This window comes from Salvelinus sp. IW2-2015, unplaced genomic scaffold, assembly GCF_002910315.2.
Source record: "Salvelinus sp. IW2-2015 unplaced genomic scaffold, ASM291031v2 Un_scaffold16331, whole genome shotgun sequence".
NCBI lineage: Eukaryota > Metazoa > Chordata > Actinopteri > Salmoniformes > Salmonidae > Salvelinus > Salvelinus sp. IW2-2015.
This window is the reverse complement of record NW_019957538.1, coordinates 63,523-87,200: the sequence shown is the minus strand read 5'-3', so window position 1 is coordinate 87,200 and position 23,678 is coordinate 63,523. Positions and strand designations below refer to the sequence as shown.

At 41.8% G+C, this 23,678-nt stretch overlaps 1 protein-coding gene across 1 annotated transcript in view; it reads left to right on the top strand.

Annotated features, from left to right (window-relative positions):
* Nucleotides 1-15,021: 15,021 nt before the first annotated feature.
* The window catches only part of cngb1a (cyclic nucleotide gated channel subunit beta 1a), a 70,757-nt gene continuing 62,100 nt past the window's right edge, over nucleotides 15,022-23,678 (top strand). The window contains exons 1-4 of the mRNA XM_024146261.2: nucleotides 15,022-15,081; nucleotides 22,822-22,906; nucleotides 23,001-23,040; nucleotides 23,169-23,217. Of these exons, the coding sequence (XP_024002029.2) occupies nucleotides 22,823-22,906; nucleotides 23,001-23,040; nucleotides 23,169-23,217 (173 nt within the window). The 5' untranslated portion in view covers nucleotides 15,022-15,081; nucleotide 22,822. The remainder of the gene's footprint in view (nucleotides 15,082-22,821; nucleotides 22,907-23,000; nucleotides 23,041-23,168; nucleotides 23,218-23,678) is intronic.

Genomic DNA, 23,678 nt, shown 5'->3' with positions numbered 1-23,678 from the left:
GAGAGAGAGAGGCGAGGCGAGAAGAAAGAGAGAGAGGAGAGAGAGAGGAGAGGTTAGCAGTTAGAAGTTGCGGATGGCGGCCGTGTGGCAATCTTGACATGCGGCGTAATGGGAGGTATGGAATAACACTGCTGGGCGCTGATCTAATTTACAATGAGAGATGGAAATGTAGAGGATGGGAAAGAGGATAGGGGAGGGAGGATGATGAATCAAGAGTAGATAGTGAGAAGCTCTCGGAATGTGGTGCAGGAAATAACCTCACACTCAATGTCAACAAACAAAGGAGATGATCGTGGACTTCAGGAACAGCAGAGGGAGCAGCCCCCTATCACATCGACGGGACAGTAGTGGAAAGTGGTGAAAGTTAAGTTCACATCACACATCACGGACAACTGAATTGGTCACCCACACAGACAGCGTGGTGAAGAAGGCGCAGCAGCCCTCTTCAACCTCAGGAGCTGAAGAAATTCGGCTTGTCACCAAAAAACACTTTTACAGAGCACAATTGAGAGCATCTGTCGGGCTGTATCACCGCCTGGTACGGCAAACTGCTGCGCCCACAACCGTAGGCTCTCCAGAGGATAGTGAGGTCTGCACAAGCGCATCCGGGGGCAACTACCTGCCTTCCGGACACCTACACCACCCGATGTCACAGGAAGGCCAAAAAGATCATCAAAGATAACAACCACCCGCGCTATCATCCAGAAGGCGAGGTTAGTACAGGTGCATCAAAGCAGGGATCGAGAGACTGAAAAACAGCTTCTATCTCAAGGCCATCCGACTGTTAAACAGCCATCACTAACATTGAGTGGCTSCTGCCAACATACTGACTCATCTCTAGCCACTTTAATAATGAAAAATGTATGTAATAAATGTATCACTAGCCACTTTAAACAATGCCACTTTATATAATGTTTACATACCCTACATTACTCATCTCATATGTATATACTGCACTCTATACCGTCTTGCCTATGCCGTTCGGCCATCGCTCATTCATATATCTTTATGTACACATTCTTATTCCTTCCTTTACATCTGTGTGTATAATGTAGTTGTTGTGAAATTGTTAGATTACTTGTTAGATATTACTGCACGGTCGGAACTAGAAGCACAAGCATTTCGTTACACTCGCATTAACATCTGCTAACCATGTGTATGTGACAAATAAAATTTGATTTGATAGACGAGAGAGAGAGAAAAATATTCAAAAACAGAGACAGATCTAGAAAGAGTGTTTGAGTGCGAGAGATGTACGTTACATTTGAGTCATTTAGCAGACGCTCTTATCCAGAGTGACTTACTGTAGAGATGTACAGAGAGAGAGAGAGAGAGAGAGAGAGAGATTGGTAGTTAACGTAAGAAGATGGGGTTAAACACGGGTTAGGTTGAGTCATGTAAATGTTTTTTATTGAATGGGTGAAAATATAGGATGTGGATCTGATGTGTCAAGTTACTGATGAGAAACTGCGTCATGACTTTGGAGTAGTGTGTAAATCGATCATGCGTCAATGAAAGTACATTCATGGGAAAATATAATGTGTGCTGTTCATTTCCCACACAAACCTTTGTCCGTGTTTAGTGCGTGTGCGTACATGCACGCATGGGTGTGTGTGTGGGGGTGTGTGCGTGATATAAATATGAACCAATGGATTGAACTATTATCTCATTTCTCTGTGCCTACTGCCTAGGGGTAGTATGAAATTAGATCAGAATCCATTTGTTCATCATCCTTCCATGGGTATATGATGTCATTCAAAAAGGAGTGATGTCATTTTGGGCCTACAACCTACAATCTTAAAGTTACAAAAGTAGAACATAATTGAACATCACAAAACCACCACAACCTGTGGATAAAACAATAGTATTCATTAATAAACGCTCCGCAAGGACATTGGTCAAATACTCATGACCATGAATATACTCTGTGATGAATATTGATCATTTTGGCCCACAGCAACTTCAGGCGTGTCATCAGAAAGCGCTGATCTGAGTCCTTCAGACAATCCCAGAGCCCACTGGGTCACATCATTACCCCCTGATGGGTTCTGATGTTGCCATGGCAAAGCAGGTATCGAAGGGTCTGGCGGGGAATATGTTGAATTTTGATGAAAAGGAGGAATGTTAATTATCTGGATATGGCAGCAATGTTGAGTGTTGTGTGTGTGTGTGTGTGTGTGTGTGTGTGTGTGTGGGTGTGCATGCACATGTGGGTGTCTACGTAGTCAGAGTTTGAGATGTGGTAGTTAGACACGAGTTGGGTGGGGGGAAAAAGGTTCGAACCAAACAGATTGCTCATTGCACCTTCCAGCTGTCTTGTATTCTTTTGAGTGTTCTAGAATAGACCTTCGGTCATTTAGAACATTCTGGAATGAACCTCTTCAGAGTCTTAACAATGTTCTAGAATAGACCTCTGGTAATATAGAATACTGTAGAACATTCAGGGACATGGCAGTTGTCTAGAATGTAGCCCGGTCAATTAAAATTGTCTTGAATGAACCTCAGCATTCAAGAATGTTATAGAGCAGACCTTGAGTCGTGTAGAATGCTGTAGATCATCCAAGGCTGTTATTCACATTGTTGGAGCCAAAGTGGGTGCCTGGGCCTTGTTTAGTTTTAGCGCCCTTCACTCATTAGAGCCGAGAAGATTGAGGCGTCAATCCTCTCCAGCCCGGTGCCAACGTCCACCGCCTGCCAACTCTCATCCATCTCATTAACTCAAACACACCTCCCTCCAGATCTGCCCTGTCTATCTATCCTGTCTTCCCCCAATTCTCCTGATACCTACCTCCCACATGAAAAAATACTACATTTTACTATAGAATACTACGTACTATGGGATTCTGTAGTAAACTGTAGTATACTGTAGAATACTGTACTACACACTGTAGTACAGTATATCTTGATCATGTGTAGTACTTACCAGGGATTGAAAACCGATTTCAGAGCTTTAAAAAGGAACAGAAAGGAACAGTTCAGAACTTTATTTGGCTGGTCAGCAGTGGAACGGAAAGAAAAAAATAATGGAAAAAATAATGGTTCTGTTCAGAACAAAACGATTGGAAAATAATTACTATAGAATGGTGTATTGTATTGTAGAATAATATAGTAAATACTACATTATAAACTGGGTGGTTCAAGCCCTGAATGCTGATTGGCTGACAGCCGTGGTATATCAGACCGTATGACAAAACATTTATTTTTACTGCTCTAATTAGATACGTTGGTAACCAGTTTATAATAGAAATACGGGCACCTCTAGGGTTTGTGGTATGTGGCCAATATACCACAGCTAAGGGCTGTATCCAGGCACTCCGTGTTGGGTCGAGGGGGTAAGATCAGCCCTTTGCCGTGGTATATTGGCCATATACCACACCCCCTCGGGCCTTATTGCTTAAGTATACTACAGACCACAAAGACACTACAGTTAATACTACAGTAATGTTTGGGGGAAAAACACTGCAGTAAATAATAGAGTAATGGCCGCAAAAACACTACAGTTATTACTACAGTATTTAATTTGCATGTACTCTGCCGAGTCCCCTAATTCCCAATTTGTGCCACCTATACTTGAGAAACCTACAGTACATGCCAAGTGTAGACGATATTGTGTTCCCTACAGGTTGTTTTTTTTTAAAGTAGAAGCTCTGAACTGTCCGTTCAGACCTCAGTCCTACCGAACTTCAGGTCATGGAAAATGTGTCTTTCGGTATTTTGTCCGGTAGGTTTCCTCAAGGATAAAGCCCCCACTGCTATGTCAAAGATAATAAAACAAAAATACTATAGTAAATACTACAATAATGTCCGCAAAAACACTACAGTAAATACAGTATACTACAGTCCGCAAAAAAACTACAGTATTTGCTATACTATACTGCCGTTTTTTTCTTATTACAGTATATACAGTGGGGAGAACAAGTATTTGATACACTGCCGATTTTGAAGGTTTTCCTACTTACAAAGCATGTAGAGGTCTGTAATTTTTATCATAGGTACACTTCAACTGTGAGAGACAGAATCTAAAACAAAAATCCAGAAAATCACATTGTATGATTTTTAAGTAATTAAATTGCATTTTATTGCGTGACATAAGTATTTGATACATCAGAAAAGCAGAACTTAATATTTGGTACAGAAACCTTTGTTTGCAATTACAAAGATCATACGTTTCCTGTATTTTTATGAACCAGGTTTGCACACACTGCAGCAGGGATTTTTGGCCCACTCCTCCATACATACCTTCTCCAGATCCTTCAGGTTTCGGGGCTGTCGGTGGGCAATACGGACGTTCAGCTCCCTCCAAAGATTTTCTATTGGGTTCAGGTCTGGAGACTGGCTAGGCCACTCCAGGACCTTGAGATGCTTCTTACGGAGCCACTCCTTAGTTGCCCTGGCTGTGTGTTTCGGGTCGTTGTCATGCTGGAAGATCCAGCCACGACCCATCTTCAATGCTCTTACTGAGGGAAGGAGGTTTTTGGCCAAGATCTCGCGATACATGGCCCCATCCATCCTCCCCTCAATACGGTGCAGTCGTCCTGTCCCCTTTGCAGAAAAGCATCCCCAAAGAATTATGTTTCCACCTCCATGCTTCACGGTTGGGAGGGTGTTCTTGGGTTGTCTCACTTTTCTTCTTCCTCCAAACACGGCGAGTGGAGTTTAGACCAAAAAGCTCTATTTTTGTCTCATCAGACCAACATGACCTTCTCCCATTCCTCCTCTGGATCATCCAGATGGTCATTGGCAAACTTCAGACGGGCCTGGACATGCGCTGGTTGAGCAGGGGGACCTTGCGTGCGCTGCAGGATTTCAATCCATGACAGCGTAGTGTGTTACTAATGGTTTTCTTTGAGACTGTGGTCCCAGCTCTCTTCAGGTCATTGACCAGGTCCTGCCGTGTAGTTCTGGGCTGATCCCTCACCTCCTTATGTCATTGATGCCCCACGAGGTGAGATCTTGCATGGAGCCCCAGACCGAGGGTGATTGACCGTCATCTTGAACATCTTCCATTTTCTAATAATTGCGCCAACAGTTGTTGCCTTCTCACCAAGCTGCTTGCCTATTGTCCTGCTGTAGCCCATCCCAGCCTTGTGCAGGTCTACAATTTTATCCCTGATGTCCTTACACAGCTCTCTGGTCTTGGCCATTGTGGAGAGATTGGAGTCTGTTTGATTGTGTGTGTGTACAGGTGTCTTTTATACAGGTAACAAGTTCAAACAGGTGCAGTTAATACAGGTAATGAGTGGAGAACAGGAGGGCTTCTAAAAGAAAAACTAACAGGTCTGTGAGAGCCGGAATTCTTACTGGTTGGTAGGTGATCAAATACTTATGTCACGCAATAAAATGCAATTTAATTACTTTAAAATCATACAATGTGATTTTCTGGATTTTTGTTTTAGATTCCGTCTCTCACAGTTGAAGTGTACCTATGATAAAAATGACAGACCTCTACATGCTTTGTAAGTAGGAAAACCTTCAAAATCGGCAGTGTATCAAATACTTGTTCTCCCCACTGTATATACTATAGTAAACTTTAAATACTACAGTTTCCTACTGTTATGTCCGTAACACTACAGTAAATACTACAGTAAAGTCTGCAAAAACACTACAGTGAATACTATAGTATTTAATGGCTGTATTCGCCATACGACCAATGAATGAAGTGTCACATTTGAATGTTATTTAACAAAGCTTTTTGCATTATAATAATGACTATATTTTTTCATGTGGGCTGTGTGGCCAGATAATCAGAGATGGAGGGATGGAGGGTAGGATAGATGGATGTAGAGCAGGTGAAAGATTTTTGGGAAATGGGGGAGACGAATGTGTTATGAGGTAGACAGAGAGGCGGTGTAGCTATTACATCAGTGATGCTGATGGATGGCCCTGCTTTGCTTTGCGTTAATCATACAGACTCTGTTGGAGAGTGTTGTTTAATAGAAATTGTCTCAGGCCAGGATTTGGACAGAGACTGATAATTAGGGGTACACTGACAGCTGCTAAATGGAAGCGTTGTATCCATGAATGGGAGGACAGCACTGGATTGAAATGGACACCATTGAACAGCTGCTCTATAGCAGAGTGGCCTGTAACTTTAACCGTTTCCATATTCCTAACTCTACGTTCACTTTGAGATGTTTTTTWAAACTATTACAAGTTGTTAGTCTGCATTGCTGCTAGGTTGCTATTGATGCCAATGTTTTGTCAGGAAAAAGTCTATAGCCTACAACAACAACAAAAATGGTTGATTCGTTAAATGTTTGATCAACTTACTTTTAGCTCCTTTGTGAAAAACACTTTCTTCAGTGGGAGGTGTGGGTAAATCTATASCATTTACTTAAACCGAGTTCAGCCTGAATCCTCATCTTCAGGTCTAAATGGGCTTCTAAACAGTCAGTAATGAGGTTAAGATGAGTAGTGCATTAACTCTATGTTCTGGTGTTAGCCTGTTTCTAACGCCCTCTTTCATTAAAGCCCTATTACTGTTTCTGAAGCTTGTTCGTTAGCGCTAGGCTAATTTGCCAAAGGAATTCCCATTACTGGGAGATKATTTTATCACTCAGCAATCCCCTCCCGCGCTCCTCCTCTTTTTCTCTGTCTTCTCTTCCTACCCCTCTCTTTTCTATTTCGCTACTGCGTGATCACACGGGTTGTTACGGTAGAGCTACCATGTCTRCTCTTTCCAAGGGAATCAAACCCCATTCTCAACCACTTATTTTGCTCATTGTCTTTCTTTCTCAATCCTTTTCTGTTTATCTTTCTCATTCTCTTCCTCCCCTTCCCTCTCTCTCTGTCTGTCTGTATCTCTTTCTCTCTCCCTTTATCAATTCAATTCAAGGGGCTTTATTGGCATGGGAAATGTTAAAGCAAGTGWGCAAGTGAGGTAGATCATATACAAAAGTGAAATAAACAATCAAAATGAACAGTAAACATTACACTTACAGAAGTTCCAAAAGAACAAAGACATTACAAATGTCATATTATGTATATATACAATGTCGTAACGATGTACAAAATGGTTAAAGTACAAAAGGGAAAATAAATAAGCATAAATATGGGTTGCATTGAACAAATGGTGTTTGTTCTTCACTGGTTGACCTTTTCTTTTGGCAACAGGTCACAAATCTTGCTGCTGTGACGGCACACTGTGGTATTTCACCCAGAGGGTTGTGTCCTTCTCCCTGTCTCTCTCTATTTTCCACAGAAAGAAGACCTATTGTCTCAAACTCATGCTCTCCAGTCACAAACAGTAGTCAGTAGAACCTCTTATACGACATTCTACTACCGGGCTCGGCGTGCACCAGGCATAACTCATCACATACTGTGACATGGACATTTCACTGCAGGCTCATAACACTCGCAGGCTTCATCAACCACGTGTTCTGTTTTTCTTCTCCTCTTCTCCCTCAGTGATTTGATGAAACTTAACACGGAACTAGTCTGGATGCGGAACTATATTTGGACCCTGTGTCTTCCCATCTCTCTTCCACAGATGGATAATTGTTCCATTACAGATAGATTATTCCTTGTTCTCCATCACGCCTCTCTGGCTGGGTGACATGAGGTAGACGAGCATACGAATGAGAGATGGAGAGAGAGGAGGGAAAGGGGGAGAAGGGGATGAGAGGGAAAAAATGCAGAAATCTGAGAGGAGTTGAGGTGTTGCACGCATTGAGCTGTGGCGGTTACGGGAGGGAGAGAAAGAAAATGACAGGATGCGAGAAAGTGGAGAGGGAGGGAGAGAAAGAAGGTCTGAAAAGCAACAGCAGCAAAGTTATCTTATGGAGGGAGAGGATCGAGAGATACTCTTGAGGAGGAAGAGGAGGGGAGGGGGAGGAGGGAAAGAGAGGGAGGAGGTGAAAGCCCAAAGAAAACACTAAGAGAAGAGAGGATGATGTTGAGAGATAGATGGGAGGGGTTGAATGGAGCTGAAGGGTGGGACTAATAACAACAAGATAACAAATGAAATAAGTCTGGGTGTAGCTGGTGCAGAGGAGTAAGGCGCAGTACAACAGAGATGAGTATCACACATAAATTTACTCAAGACTTTCAAATACAAGTCGATAATACCGAGGTCACAATACGGACCGTAAATACAACAAACAAACACGCACAATAACCATGGGGAAAACAGAGGGTTAAATAATGAACATGTAATTGGGGAATTGAAACCAGGTGTGTAAAACAAAGACAAAACAAATGGAAAATGAAAAGTGGATTGGCGATGGCTAGAAGGCCGGTGACGTCGACCCCAGAACGCCGCCCGAACAAGGAGAGGGACCGACTTCGGCGGAAGTCGTGACAACAAATGTAAAATATATAGAGGTTCAGAACTTTTGTGAAATAGCAGTTAAAAAAATATGGCAAATAGAAATCAAACTGGATGGACATCAGAAAAAGAGGAAGGCCAGGACTAAAAACAAACTAAATATAACAATTGTAAAATAGATTGTGTCCGTAAAATGTATATAGTATGTATAAACTGCAAGTAGAAGCCTAAGTGTTATTGTTTATTCGTTTACTCCAATTAGGGTAGGGGTGGTAGGGTTTGTGGGGAATAATAAAGGAAAATATATTTTTGAAAGATATGTATATGTAATCAATTGTGGACCTCCACAAGTCTGGTTCATCCTTGGGAGCAATTTTCATCCTTGGGAGCAATTTCATCCATGTTCATCTGTACAAACAATAGTACGCAAGTATAAAGACCATGGGATCACGCAGCCGTCATACCGCTCAGGAAGGAGACAACTCTGTCTCCTAGAGATGAACGTACTTTGGTGCGAAAGGTGCAAATCAACCCCAGAACAACAGCAAAGGACCTTGTGAAGATGCTGGAGGAAACAGGTACAAAAGTATCTATAACCACAGTAAAACGAGTCCTATATTGACATAACCTGAAAGGCCGCTCAGCAAGCAAGGAGCCACTGCTCCAAAACCGCCATAAAAAAGCCAGACAACTGTTTGCAACTGCACATGGGCACAAATATCGTACTTTTTGGAGAAATATCCTCTGGTCTGATGAAAAAAAAGTAGAACTGTTTGGCCATAATGACCATCGTTATGTTTGGAGGAAAAAGAGGGAGGCTTGCAAGCCGAAGAACACCATCCCGACCGTGAAGCACGGGGGTGGCAGCATCATGTTGTGGGGGTGCTTTGCTGCAGGAGGGACTGGTGCACTTCAGAAAATAGATGGCATCATGAGGATGGAAAATTATGTGGATATATTGAACATCTCAAGACATCAGTCTGGAAGTTAATAAAGCTTGGTCGCAAATGGGTCTTCCAAATGGACTATGACCCTAAGCATACTTCCAAAGTTGTGGCAAAATGGATTAAGGACAACACAGTCAAGGTATTGGAGTGGCCATCACAAAGCCCTGATCTCAATCCTATGGAACATTTGTCGGCAGAGCTGAAAAAGCGTGTGCGAGCAAGCAGGCCTACAAACCTGACTCAGTTACACCAGCTCTGTCAGGAGGAATGGGCCAAAATTCACCCAACTTATTGTGGGAAGCTTGTGGAAGGCTACCTGAACCATTTGACCTAAGTTAAACAATTTAAAAGCAATGCTACCAAATACTAATTGAGTGTATGTAAATTTCTGACCCACTGGGAATGTGATGAAGGAAATAAAAGTTCAATTAAATCATTCTCTCTACTGTTATTCTGACATTTCACATTCTTAAAATAAAGTGGTAATCCTAACTGACCTAAGACAGGGAATTTTTACTATGATTAAATGTCAGGAATTGTGAAAAATGGAGTTTAAATGTATTTGGCTAAGGTGTATGTAAACTTCCGACTTCAACTGTATATGTGAGTATGTGTATGTATGTGTATATATATATATATATATATATATATATATATATATATATATATATATATATATATATATAAATATACGTATATACCCAAAAAAGATATGGGGGATTGGAAATGATGCAGACAATTACATTGATGGAAACTACAATCTTAAATATTAAAGCTGATCCACCCCTAAAGAAAAGATGTAAAAAGAGTTTTGAAAAGCCAAGATAGGTGTAACAGTGAGGGAGATGCAGGGGAAAAAGAGTGAGTACTCAGGGGGAAATAGTGAGTAGAAGAAAATACACATAGCAGTAATATATTCGCTATCAGCAGTCATATCAGAACACGCTGAATTTCACGCCTGTCAGTCGACTGCAGTTTTCTCTGTGTGTGTGCCCGAGCAGATGAGTGTTCACACACCGTCCACAAAAACAAAGAAAGGGGGAGAGTGAAAAGGAGAGAGAGTTACTGTCCTTTTCCATTATGCCTGAACAAAGGTAGACAGTTCTATCACAATCTTACGCAAACACACACACACACACACACACACACAATTTGATCGAAAAGTGATGAATGGCAAACACTGTCCCAAAGTATTAAACTACCTGACATGTACTCACAATGGGAATGAAGCCGTGAGCAGTGCTATTGCAGATTACCAGTATAGTTACAGTGAGGAGACATATTCAGGACTTTCCAGATGATCAATTGCCACGAGTCCCTTTTCTAAACTATTGAACATCATATCTGTTCTACACCATATATTTCTATCTGAACATTCTATAACATTGCATTCTTCTGAACAGGCCCCAGTTGTCATTTTAGGAATGGGATGTTTCTGCCAGTGTCTTGACAAAACTAAAGTATCGCTCTCTAGAGGCGGTGTGAGGATGTGTTACAGCAGTGAACAGTAGGACTCCGTCGCCACCTATTGGTGAATGCTCACCATTAAAACAACTTCTATATTGTAGCATAATTTATCATGACCAATAATAGCCGACAGCTCATATGATGGCAATTTCTGATCACTTTCTGTCTGAATAGAATATATTGCATTGAAATCTCTATGATGTCTTACTTGTCTTTTTTTCTAACACCTTCCATCTTTTAACTCTTCCCCACTCTTCTCTTTTCTCCTCTCCTATCATCTCTCCTCTCTTCAACCCTCTCCTCCCCTCTTAATTTCTTATTTTCTTGTTCTCCTCTCTCCGTCTTCTCTTCTCTTCTTGTCTCTGTCCTGGTTGGCTCCTCTCCTCGACCAATCATGTGGTAGATATTATCTGGTATATCAGAGAGGAAGAGGCGAAGCGAGAGGATTTACTCCGCCCAAAATCTGTCTGAGATAAGCCTTTTTTGTCTGGAGGTCTATGAGAGAGTGTCGAATTACGTGAGGCTTAATTGATCTAATAAAAGTATTGTAATGCTTAGGCTGTTACAAATGTACTGATTTAAGTGGATGCACGTGGCATTCTGGCAAATTTGAGAAAAAACGATTTAGTCGTTGTCACGACTTCCGCCGAAGTTGGTGCCTCTCCTTGTTCGGGCGGCGTTCAGCGGTCGTCGTCACCGGCTTTCTAGCTGCCACCGATCCACGTTTCTTTTTCCATTTGTTATGTCTTGATTGTACACACCTGGTTCCCATTACGTTATTATTATTTCTCTATTAAACCCTCTGGTTCTCATTTATGTTTTGTGCGTGATTGCTCCTGGTTTTGTGTTAGTCTTTTGTGTTAGGGTTTGTTATCCCTGCGTGGATTTATTGGCTGTTTATTTTTCAGAGTAAAGTACGTCATTTTACTCAGTTCTGTGTCCTGCGCCTGACTCCGTCCTCACCTCTGCACAACTGACATTTGACAGTCGTGCAAGTTGTTTAAATGCATATAGGCCTTCTCATTGACTAGAATGGTACCATCTGGTCTCGTCTGCCTTCAATCATTGAGGACATTTATTTCTATTGTTAGAGCGGTCACTCTGCTATCTTGTCAATATAATAGATCCTCTTTGGGTATATCCTTCCTGCAGAGGTCACAGCAGGTCACGAGCCCTGGCCTGCTCTTCCTTCTCATCCTCCTCTTCCTCCTCTGAGGGTTAACGTTTTTAATTTTTTATATGATTCTCTTCTCTTTTGTTAAAATACATTTTACTCCTACTTCTCTTACTTGATGATAACTTAAACGTTTGGTGAACCTATATATATTTCTTTCCCTTTCCTTTCCCTTATATTTTACATGTACACTGGTTTGTCTACTACAGATTTTGAGAAGTACACAATGAAAATGTATGTCTGTGAAGTACAAACATAAAAAGTATGATACATACTTGAATATACTACTATGATGATGACTATTGTGATTTCACTTCACAGTAGTAAAGTAGTTCTAGCTCAATACAATACACCAATACACAAATAACCCAGAATGTCCAAAAACCCCCAAAATAAATGCTTCCCCTTTACAATAAACATGTATCAAAAATAAAGTTGTTGGGTTCAATACAGGTGGAAGATGTATGATTGCCATCCCCATGAGTGTACCACCCTCCTTCAGGCCATGGATGAGGCATGAAATTACTTCAACCCAGGCCTATGTCAGGCTTGGATTCACCATGCCGAAAGGTTTTTCCCCGGGTGCATGACCAATGAGGATATTTACTGCAATTTCGATGACAACCTATGGCTACAGGCTTGAAGCAAACTAGTGCCTGCTAAACATGATGTTTCTTTCATTTGATTACACTGTGAAAGATGTCTTCAATGATCACCACCTTTACATCCTCACATGGGATATAAATTATGGACATTTTAATGTGAAAACAGTGTAATGTACTGTAATTTACAGCACTGTAGCATACTACATTCAAAGGGCAATTGTGAAACATTATCTTAAATGTTTTGCTTTTGGATTAATTGGTTGTTACAATAACTACATTGAGAAGGTATCATTAAGTCATGTTTTGGTGATTAAACCAATGTACTCGTTATATTTCACAGTAAACTTATATTTTGGATCAACGGTTGAGTGGTGAAAGATGTCTACAAACATAATTTATGCAAAATGAAAGGTTTTGAATGTAAGACTAGGTGCGTGACAAGTGTTACTAGTTTGTGTGTGTGTGTGTGTGTGTGTGTGTGTGTGTGTGTGTGTGTGTGTGTGTGTGTGTGTGTGTGTGTGTGTGTGTGTGTGTGTGTGTTGTGTTGTGTGTGTGTGTGTGTGTGTGTGTGTGTGTGTGACAGTCAGGGTCAAGGGAGCTCAGGCATAGAAGACTATCCTCTCTTTTGCTGACGCTGGACGCGGCTAATCCTCTTCGGGCCACATTAACAGCTTTGGCCCTGTGTCCACAGTTACCTGAGATAGAGATACATCTGTGCTGTGGTTTATACCTGGCACTGACATAGAATACACCTGTAGCATAGGTTCTGCCCCAGAAGGCACGAGGATCTATGTCCTAGTTAACTAAAACTCTAATTGTTTATGACAAAGACACACTCACAATCAAAAGTTATGGATTGTAGCAGGACCTAGCCAAATGTAACCACGGCAGAATCCTATTTCAAAATACCTACCCCAACCCCCTAGCCCAAAACACCATACTATATATCCCCCGCAATAACACATACCCAACATATTCTCTCTCTCTCTCTCTCTCTCTCTCTCTCTCTGTCTGTCTGTGTGTGTGATGATTGGCTGTGTGTTGGCGTAAACAGGGTTTTACGACACAGGAAGTGGTATAACTCAGGGTCAGGGTTCGTTGAGCAGATGACAGGTGTTTCTTTTTGTGATGCTGACCATTCCATCATCCTGCTAATGCCATGATTGGAAATGAAACACTAGAGGGGGAGGGGCAAAGAAAGTGAAAGTGCATTCTTTTGCTTTGAGATTTTCTCATGACCTAGAGGAGAAAATGTTAGGCTTTCGCAGTTCCTGCATTCGCAGTCAAAGACTGAATCAGAGAAAGTGAGGACAAACGGAGGTAGATAGAGAGAAAGTGATGGATAGAGTGGGCATGAGGTAAACAAAGAATAGAGAGAGGTTAGACAGGAATGTGAGTTAAATACTCCTTTTGACTCAGTGACGATACCGAGTCATTGGGTCAGTACCAGTGGTGTAAAGTACTTCAGTAAAAATACTTTTAAGTACTACTTAAGTAGTTTTTTGGGGTGTCTATACTTTACTATTTATATTTTTGATTACTTTTACTTTTACTCCACTACATCCCTGAAGAAAAGAATGTACTTTTTACTCCTTACATTTTCCCTGACACCCAAAAGTACTCGTTACATTTTGAATGCTTAGCAGGACAGGAAAATTGTCTAATTCACGCACTTATCAAGAGAAAATCCCTGGTCATCCCTACTGCCTTTGATCTGGCAGACTCACTAAACACAAATGCTTCATTTGTAAATGACGTCCGAGTGTTGAACTGTGATCCCTAAATTTAAAAAACAAGAAAATCGTGTTGTCTTGATTGTTTTATACAAGACATTTTCAATGATTTATACTTTTACCTTTGATACTTAAGTACATTTAAAAACAAATACTTTTAGACTTTTACTCAAGTAGTATTTTACCGGGTTACTTTTACTTTTCTTTTCTTTTAAGGTATCTTTACTTTTACTCAAGTATGAAAATTGAGTACTTTTTCCACCACTGGTCAGTACAGGATGAATATGTATGAACTTTCCAATTTGTAAGTCGCTCTGGATAAGAGCGTCTGCTAAATGACTTAAATGTAAATGTTAAATGTACAAGTAGGAGACAAGACCCTTGAAAACACCTGTCAACACTTGAGACCTGCAAAAGTGTATAATGATTTAGTAGTTTTCTTCCCCCAAATAGCATATCAGAATACAGACAAACAATAATAATAAAGCCTAAGTGGGCTTCTCCAGCTTCACTGGTTCTGTTGGATTGGTTATGAGATCCGGAATGCGAGATCTTGGTTCTGGGTTCTCTAAGTTTCTCAAGGTAACAAATATTATTTGACAGGAGAAAGGTTGTCTTGCCAAACCTTGATTTCCAGTTCTTCATGCATACCCTTGTTTTGACCCTTTTGCGTCTTCTCTGCTTCTTCTGAAATGTTCTCCAGGTTTCTGTGGGTTCTGCGGGCTAATCCCTGCCCCACCCTTTCAGCGGAGCAGCGAGTGCTGTCCTTCAGGCGGCTAATCCCGTTGGCACAGCCTAGCTTGCTTTAATCCTCCCACATCACCCAGCGCTCCGCAGCCTACACACTCTCACCGCTTCTGGGATGACGGACCACTGTTAAGACCCTCAGGTAAGTCCTAGCACCCTCACCCTTATAGAAGTCCCCCTATGCATCCTCAAACTACTGAGCAGAGTTATGTTCCACGGCAGCGCTAGTACACCTGATTCAGCTAATCAAGGTATTGAGGCCAAGGCTTGGTGACCGCTGGTGTAGACTTTATCTGTGGCATACCATACCGCTAACAAGAGACTACTGCTAAAAAGAGACTGACTATAAACTAGACCAGCCTTTGTTATATGTTTGCTATATGTCTACACGTCTTCCAAATAGTATCTCCTAGCACTTGGTGCGTGTCCCCTCAGTGGTTCGTGGCCGTCGTGTCTCTGTGGTATTTCTGTTTTTGTTTTAGGGAGAGACGTCGACGTAGCTTTGGAACTGAATTGTGTGTCTTTGTAATGGAAGACGAGTTGATATAAGAAATGAGTATCACTGGTTGGCAACATTTGCAGGCACATTTTTCATCAAAACTGTAGGTCAGAGTTTCTTAATCCTGGTCCTGGTCACAAAGGGGTGCACGCTTTTGTGTTTGCCCTAGCACTACACAGCTGACTTAAATGATTAACTCATCATTTAACTCAATCAACTCAATCTAAGCTTGATGCCCTCAATCTCACACAAATTCTCAGTGAACCTACCAGGTACAACTCCAACTCCGTAAACACGGGCACCCTCATAGATGTCATCCTAACTAACTCGCCCTCCAAATACACCTCTGCTGTTTTCAATCGAGATCTCAGCGATCACTGCCTCATTGCCTGCATCCGTAATGGGTCTGCGACCAAACTACCACCCCTCATCACTGTCAAACGCTCCCTAAAAACACTTCTGCGAGCAGGCCTTTCTAATCGACCTGGCCGGGGTATCCTGGAATTACATTGACCTCATCCCGTCAGTAGATGATGCCTGGCTATTCTTTAAAAGTGCCTTCCTCACCATCTTAAATAAGCATGCCCCAATCAACAAATGTAGAACTAGGACTAGATATAGTCCTTGGTTCACTCCAGACCTGTCTGCCCTTGACCAGCACAAAAACATCCTGTGGCGTTCTGCATTAGCATCGAATAGCCCCCGTGATATGCAACTTTTCAGGGAAATTAGGAACAAATATACACAGGCAGTTAGAAAAGCTAAGGCTAGCTTTTTCAAACAGAAATTTGCATCCTGTAGTTCTAACTCAAAAAAGTTCTGGGACACTGTAAAGTCCATGGAGAATAATAGCACCTCCTCCCAGCTGCCCACTGCACTGAGGCTAGGAAACACTGTCACCACCGATAAATCCACTATAATTGAGAATATCAATAAGCATTTCTCTACGGCTGGCCATGCTTTCTACCTGGCTACCCCTACCCCGGTCAACTGCCCGGCACCCTCCACAGCAACCCGCCAAAGCCCCCACATTTCTCATTCACCCAAATCCAGATAGCTGATGTTCTGAAAGAGATGCAAAATCTGGACCCCTACAAATCAGCCAGGCTAGACAATCTGGACCCTCTCTTTCTAAAATTATCTGCCGAAATTGTTGCAACCCTTATCACTAGCCTGTTCAACCTCTCTTTCGTATCGTCTGAGATTCCCAAATATTGGAAAGCTGCCGCGGTCATCCCCCTCTTCAAAGGGGGAGACACTCTAGACCCAAACTGCTACAGACCTATAGCTATCCTACCCTGTCTTTCTAAGGTCTTCGAAAGCCAAGTTAACAAACAGATTACCGACCATTTCGAATCCCACCGTACCTTCTCCGCTATGCAATCTAGTTTCAGAGCTAGTCATGGGTGCACCTCAGCCACGCTCAAGGTCCTAAACGACATCATAACCGCCATCGATGAGAGACATTACTGCGCAGCCGTATTCATCGACCTGGCCAAGGCTTTCGACTCTGTCAATCACCACATTCTTATTGGCAGACTCGACAGCCTTGGTTTCTCAAATGATTGCCTCGCCTGGTTTACCAACTACTTCTCTGATAGAATTCAGTGTGTCAAATCGGAGGGCCTGTTGTCCGGACCTCTGGCAGTCTCTATGGGGGTGCCACAGGGTTCAATCCTTGGGCCGACTCTTTTCTCTGTATACGTCAATGATGTCGCTTCTGCTGCTGGTGATTCTCTGATACACCTATACGCAGACGACACCATTCTGTATACTTCTGGCCCCTCTTTGGACACTGTGTTAACTAACCTCCAGACGAGTTTCAATGCCATACAACTCTCCTTCCGTGGCTTCCAACTGCTCTTAAACGCAAGTAAAACTAAATGCATGCTATTCAACCGATCACTGCCTGCTCGCCCGTCCAGCATCACTACTCTGGACGGCTCTGACTTAGAATACGTGGACAACTACAAATACCTAGGTGTCTGTTTAGACTGTAAACTCTCCTTCCAGACTCACATTAAGCATTTCCAATCCAAAATTAAATCTAGAATCGGCTTCCTATATTGCAACATAGCATCCTTCACTCATGCTGCCAAACATACCCTCGTAAAACTGACCATCCTACCGATCCTCGACTTCGGTGATGTCATCTATAAAATAGCCTCCAACACCCTACTCAACAAACTGGATGCAGTCTATCACAGTGCCATCCGTTTTGTCACCAAAGCCCCATACACTACCCACCATTGCGACCTGTACGCTCTCGTTGGTTGGCCCTCGCTTCATACTCGTCGCCAAACCCACTGGTTACAGGTTATCTACAAGTCTCTGCTAGGTAAAGCCACGCCTTATCTCAGCTCACTGATCACCATAGCAGCACCCACTCGTAGCACGCGCTCCAGCAGGTATATCTCACTGGTCACCCCCAAAGCCAATTCCTCCTTTAGTCGTCTTTCCTTCCAGTTCTCTGCTGCCAATGACTGGAACGAACTGCAAAAATCTCTGAAGCTGGAAACACTTATCTCCCTCACTAGCTTTAAGCACCAGCTGTCAGAGCAGCTCACAGATTACTGCACCTGTACATAGCCTATCCATAATTTAGCCCAAACAACTACCTCTTCCCCTACTCTTATTTATTTGTTTTGCTCCTTTGCGCCCCATTATTTATATTTCTACTTTGCACATTCTTCCTCTGCAAATCTACCATTCCAGTGTTTTACTTGCTATATTGTATTTACCTCGCCACCATGGCCTTTTTTTTGCCTTTTACCTCCCATCTCACCTCATTTGCTCACATTGTATATAGACTTATTTTTCTTCTGTATTATTGACTGTATGTTTTGTTTATTCCATATGTAACTCTGTGTTGTTGTATGCGTCGAATTGCTATGCTTTATCTTGGCCAGGTCGCAGTTGCAAATGAGAACTTGTTCTCAACTAGCCTACCTGGTTAAATAAAGGTGAAATAAAAAATATATATAAAAAAATAAATAATCAAGTTTGATGATTTGAATCAGATGTGTCCTGCTAAGGCAAAAACAAAACGTGCTCCCCTTAGGTCCCTAGGACCAGGATGAACCGTTTGATGTGTACGAGCACACTGGTTTGATCATTCTACAATGGTCTCTGTAGCGTACGCTCAAACCGGTGTGATTAGACCCCTTCATATTCAAAGTGTTCTGAGCAAATGAAGGGAATCGGACCTTCCCTTGGTCGTATTATCGCGGGGCAGAAACCTCAGAGATCAATTGGTAAACTCTGATTTACCACCCCAAGATATCCCTGCACAAAGCGTATTTGCGCCCCTAGGTGCAAAAACTTGACTTACCCAGTTGCGGCCCACTTTTTGGAAGCAAACCACTCAATTTCGTCTCTACGTTATATTGGCTTTGAACATGTCACCCTCCCTAGGAGAGGGAGTGACCTCGACAATTTATTATTAAAACGAGAGGCTGCCTGGATCTTTAATTTAAAGACCCTTGCTCCCTTCGGTCACAACGTAGACTTTGATCTGAAGCCATTCTTGTGATTATTGTGACTTTGCTATTCATTGTAAATGTTTGTAGGCTTATGTAGCCAAATTGTATCTATGATCGTACTTTATCCATTTATGTTTTTGATATCCTATTTTAATATATGAGAATTAACCAATGATATCAGGCCATGATTACAGACACCTGTGTGTGTCTTTTGACACTATATAAATGAGTCACCCCGCAGCGTTTGTCATTATACCCTGATGAAGACTGCTTGTCTGTCGAAACGTTGGACATAACATTTTTGCATCTGAGCTCCTAGACTTTGCGGCTCTCCTTCATTTTTTTAAAGTGTTCCACTCCGCTAGCCAGAACCTCGCCTAAATAGGTTTGCGTTTCTTTCGCCTCTACAACACTTCATTAACACGTCTAGTTACAATTGATGCAACAGTCAGCGTTTAAGTTGGCTACACTGTTTTTTCACAGAAACAATTTGCACCAACACAGTCTTTACAACGTTTTGTCCTCGAGGTGAGCTGTTTATTTTTGGATGCAATGTTCAGACATTCATAGAAGTAGCAACAGCATAGCACAATTCCCATCATAATCAGAAAATGTATGCTACATTAGTCCTAGCGCTGAGGAAAGAGTGAGCTAACACAAGCGGTCATATTTAGCTATCTCTCGGCTGGCATAAACCATAATTATAAGTAGCTAATAGCAATGACTATTTACAATTTATTACAGGTCAGCTCACCGGTGATGGAAATAGATGAGTAAAAGTCTGAAGTAATCCAATGGTGGTTAGAGTTTGTGCACGCAGTCATGTTTGTTTTTCCGAGTCAACAAAAAATAAGAGGTTACAAGATGAGTTGGGTCTGTTTACCGTATGCATGTAGAAGGGGGTGTGTCATCTATCATGATTCACTTATTCTCATTCACTTCCGGAAGTTTACTCGAAAAACAAGTGAACTATCCCTTCACCTCGTTTTCTTATAACATCTTTGGTCTGACAGATGTTTACATGACACCCAGAATGCATTGTATGATGTCAACAAACATGTCTCCACACATAGCTGGCAATCAGCTTAGCATTAGCACATCATAATCAGTACAACCTTCAAAAATAATGTATACACACATCATATTTGTGACCGACCGGCTCAAATCAGTCTTATGTAGCAAAATTTGACATTTTGTTTTTTACATTGGATAAAAGGAGAGACACAGAGCTACAAAATGGTATATCATACACAACAGTTGAAGAACAATGGGAAAGTAATTTTGCTATGAAAGTTGAAGTGAGAGAGAACAGCTCACTGAACATTACTGGCCCTAGCAGAGCTGGTTAGGCTGTTATGTCATCCAGAGCGTTGGTGACTGCAACTATGCTGTCAGATTGTCTGTTCGTAAATTCTGAGTGTTTCGCGTTCAGAGCGCACACCAGACGCTCTGGCCGATGAGGTTACTGACGTTTACTGACACCGCCTATATTCAACGGGTGTTGAGCGTTTGTAAATTCATCAGTTATGCCGCGCTCTCTGGCACGAGAGTGCTCTGAAATCGGAGTAGATGGCCAGACTGAATTGACAAACGCACCTGAGAGTCTTTTGTTAAGACAATGACCATAATCACAACTCATGACGTTACTACCCTGCATGGATCTGCAGGTAGCTAATCAACCAGGTTCAATGTTAGCTAGCTAACATTAGGCTATAGCTAGCTAAGCAAATGACTCTGAGATATGAATAATAAGGTCAGCCAGCTAACGAGCCAGCCAGCTAACGTTAGCTAGCTAGGTAAACAATGAACCATAATCACAACTCGTGATGTTACTACCCTGCATGAATTTGCAGGTAGCTAACCAACCAGGTTCAAAGGGCCACACATTGTATGTTTACAATTAGTACAGCAATCCCACACTCTTCCAGCATCAGCTTTCCAATCTAGCTAATTTGAAATGTACAAATTGAAACACAGCCTATAGATAATTAGCAGATTTGAGGGCAATGCAGGTTAACTGTCCTGTTGCATAACAATCACATTCTGACATAAAGCACATTAAAAAAAWCTCACGCTTGGAGGGACCATTAAAAATATTTGGAACTTAATCGTGAAAAGGTTAATAAGAAACACTGCTGTAGGGGATTGTCTCCTCACATGGGGCAAAACCATATGAAGGGAATTGTACTCTCAAAGGGCACCATTATGTAGGGAAATATCCTCCCAAACTCTGCAATACTCATAGGCTTACTACAGAATTATCTGCATATTAAATCAATAAAGCTYTGATTTGTTGCAGTATTTGGTTTAACTACTGTATTATGGCAATTACTTTAACGTTATGTGGTTTTTGGGTGGGTGGCTGTTTTCCGAAAGTAAACATCAAGACTGTCTGGTGAGCTATTTAGAGTACTGTGTTAAGAGCTTCTTACCAAACATGGCTGCAAATACCCCTCTATCAGCCATGCTCAGGTGGCAGGACCCTATCCAGGACATACAGTAGGTTAGACAAGAAGGTTAATAAGCTAAGAAAGGAGGGAAGGGAATTACAGGAGACGTACCACAAAGAGATAAGGGAGGGTTCGYTGGAGAGACAAACAGCCCAGCAGGACAGGAACAGGCAGGTTAACAAGCTAATGGCAGGGTAGAGAGGGWCAGTAGAGGTAGGGTAAGGAGAGAGAGGGTAGAAAAACAGGCAGAAAACACACCAGGTGTCTGGCTGCGTGCCCAGATTGACTCTCACACACTCAAAGACTTTAATGTGGCAATCAGCTGTTGAAACAATTACAAACCTTTTTACCCCCACTTTGAGGCCATAAAGGGTTTGTTTACATTTACTTTGTTTACACACATTGGAYTAAAACAAGCATATACTTTGGGTTCTGACGGGGTACAACAGTTGAACTAAGCTCTTGAAGCATTTATAAGTTACAGTGCAGTCGGAAAGTATTCAGACCGCTTGACTTTMTTCACATTTTGATACATTCCAGCATTAMTCTAAAATGGATTAAATAAATGTTTTCCTCATCAATCTACACACAATACCCCCTAATGACAAAGTGAAAACAGGTTTTAAGAAATTATTTTTGTTTACCTTATTTACATAAGTATTCATACCCTTTGTTGTGAGACTCGAAATGGAGCTCAGGTGCATCCTGTTTCCATTTATCATCCTTGAGATAGTTCTACAACTTGATTGGAGTCCACCTGTGGTAAATTCAATTGATTTGATATGATTTGGAAGGGCACACACCTGTCTATATAAGGTCCCACAGTTGACCATGCATGTCAGAGCAAAAACCAAGCCATGAAGTTGAAGGAATTGTCCGTAGAGTTCCCCATCCAACCTGACAGAGCTTGAGAGGATCTGCAGAGAAGAATGGGAGAAACTCCCCTAATACAGGTGTGCCAAGCTTGTAGCATCATATCCAAGAAGACTCAATGCTGTAATCGCTGCCAAAGGTGTTTCAACAAAGTACTGAGTAAAGGGTCTGAATATTTTAGAAAATGTCATATTTCATTATTTTATTTTTTTATACAAACTTGTTTTTGCTTTGTCATTATGGGGTATTGTGTGGAGATTGATGAGGAAAAAAACTATTTAATCATTTTTTTTTTACAAGGCTGTAACATAATGTCTGAATGTCTGAAAACATTCTGAATGCACTGTATATTCTGTAAGAATTAATGAAAACATTTTATTATTAATTTGTACGTTCATCCAAAAATGGATGTATCTACTGCAGATTGCCCCTTTAACAACMTATTTGTGTATTTGCCTGGTGGTTCACCTCAAGATCCAGTTTACCAGCGGTTTCCCTGTTTCCCCGAGTTTACCATGGTAGTGGATTCACGTAAAGCTCTATTTAGCACTCTAATTGTCACTTTGTGTATGTTGCAGGATGTTCAGCTGGGTGGTGAAGGGGGTTCCCCAGCCTCCTGGGAAACTAGGCGATGAGGAGAAGACCAATGCCCCACCTGCACCAGTAAGTCCCCCACAAGCGAGAGAAAGAAAAGGGGGGGGTTTATCACCATTTAAATGTTCTATTACTCAAACTATCGCGTTGTGTTTTAAAACAGGTAAAACAAGTAACATTCAAAGAAGAGAAGAAACAAGAAGGTAATAACTGACTTAAACCTAATCTATAAACAATTCCCTTTGTCTACTAAACAAGCCAGTAAATTGATCTGTATCAGCAGCATAGAGGGACAGCCGTCTCACACTGTTCTTTAATTTATGATTGACAGCTCTAAAACCTGCCAAGGCCAAAGAGGAGGAGGTCGCCGAGGAGAATGGGTGAGTGTATCTATGGCCGGAATTCAATACTTATAGTTTGTCAATGCTCACCAACAGAGAAAGGGAGGGGATCTTTCAACATTGATTTGACACTATTTCTTTCTGTATTGTATTGCTTTGGCAACATTGATTTCCCCTCTCTTGCCAATGAAGCTAATTTACATTTGAGAGAGAGAGAGAGAGAGCGAGAGAGTTCCATATGACCCGGTGGCCTAGTTGGATTGTGGGCACATATGGTGTGCCAGGAGGACAAAGAGGATCAGAGTGATCAGACCAGGATCAGAGGAAATCCTATAGCGGAATGCTATTGAGCCCACTGTCGTGTCTTTACTATGGTTAAATGAGATGACATGCTGTTTTCAAATCGAATCAGGCAATAACTAACTCATTAGGAATCCGGGGCACCACGGAAACATTAGTTTATATAGAGCAGCTTTCTCCCGAATCCACTCTTAAAGATC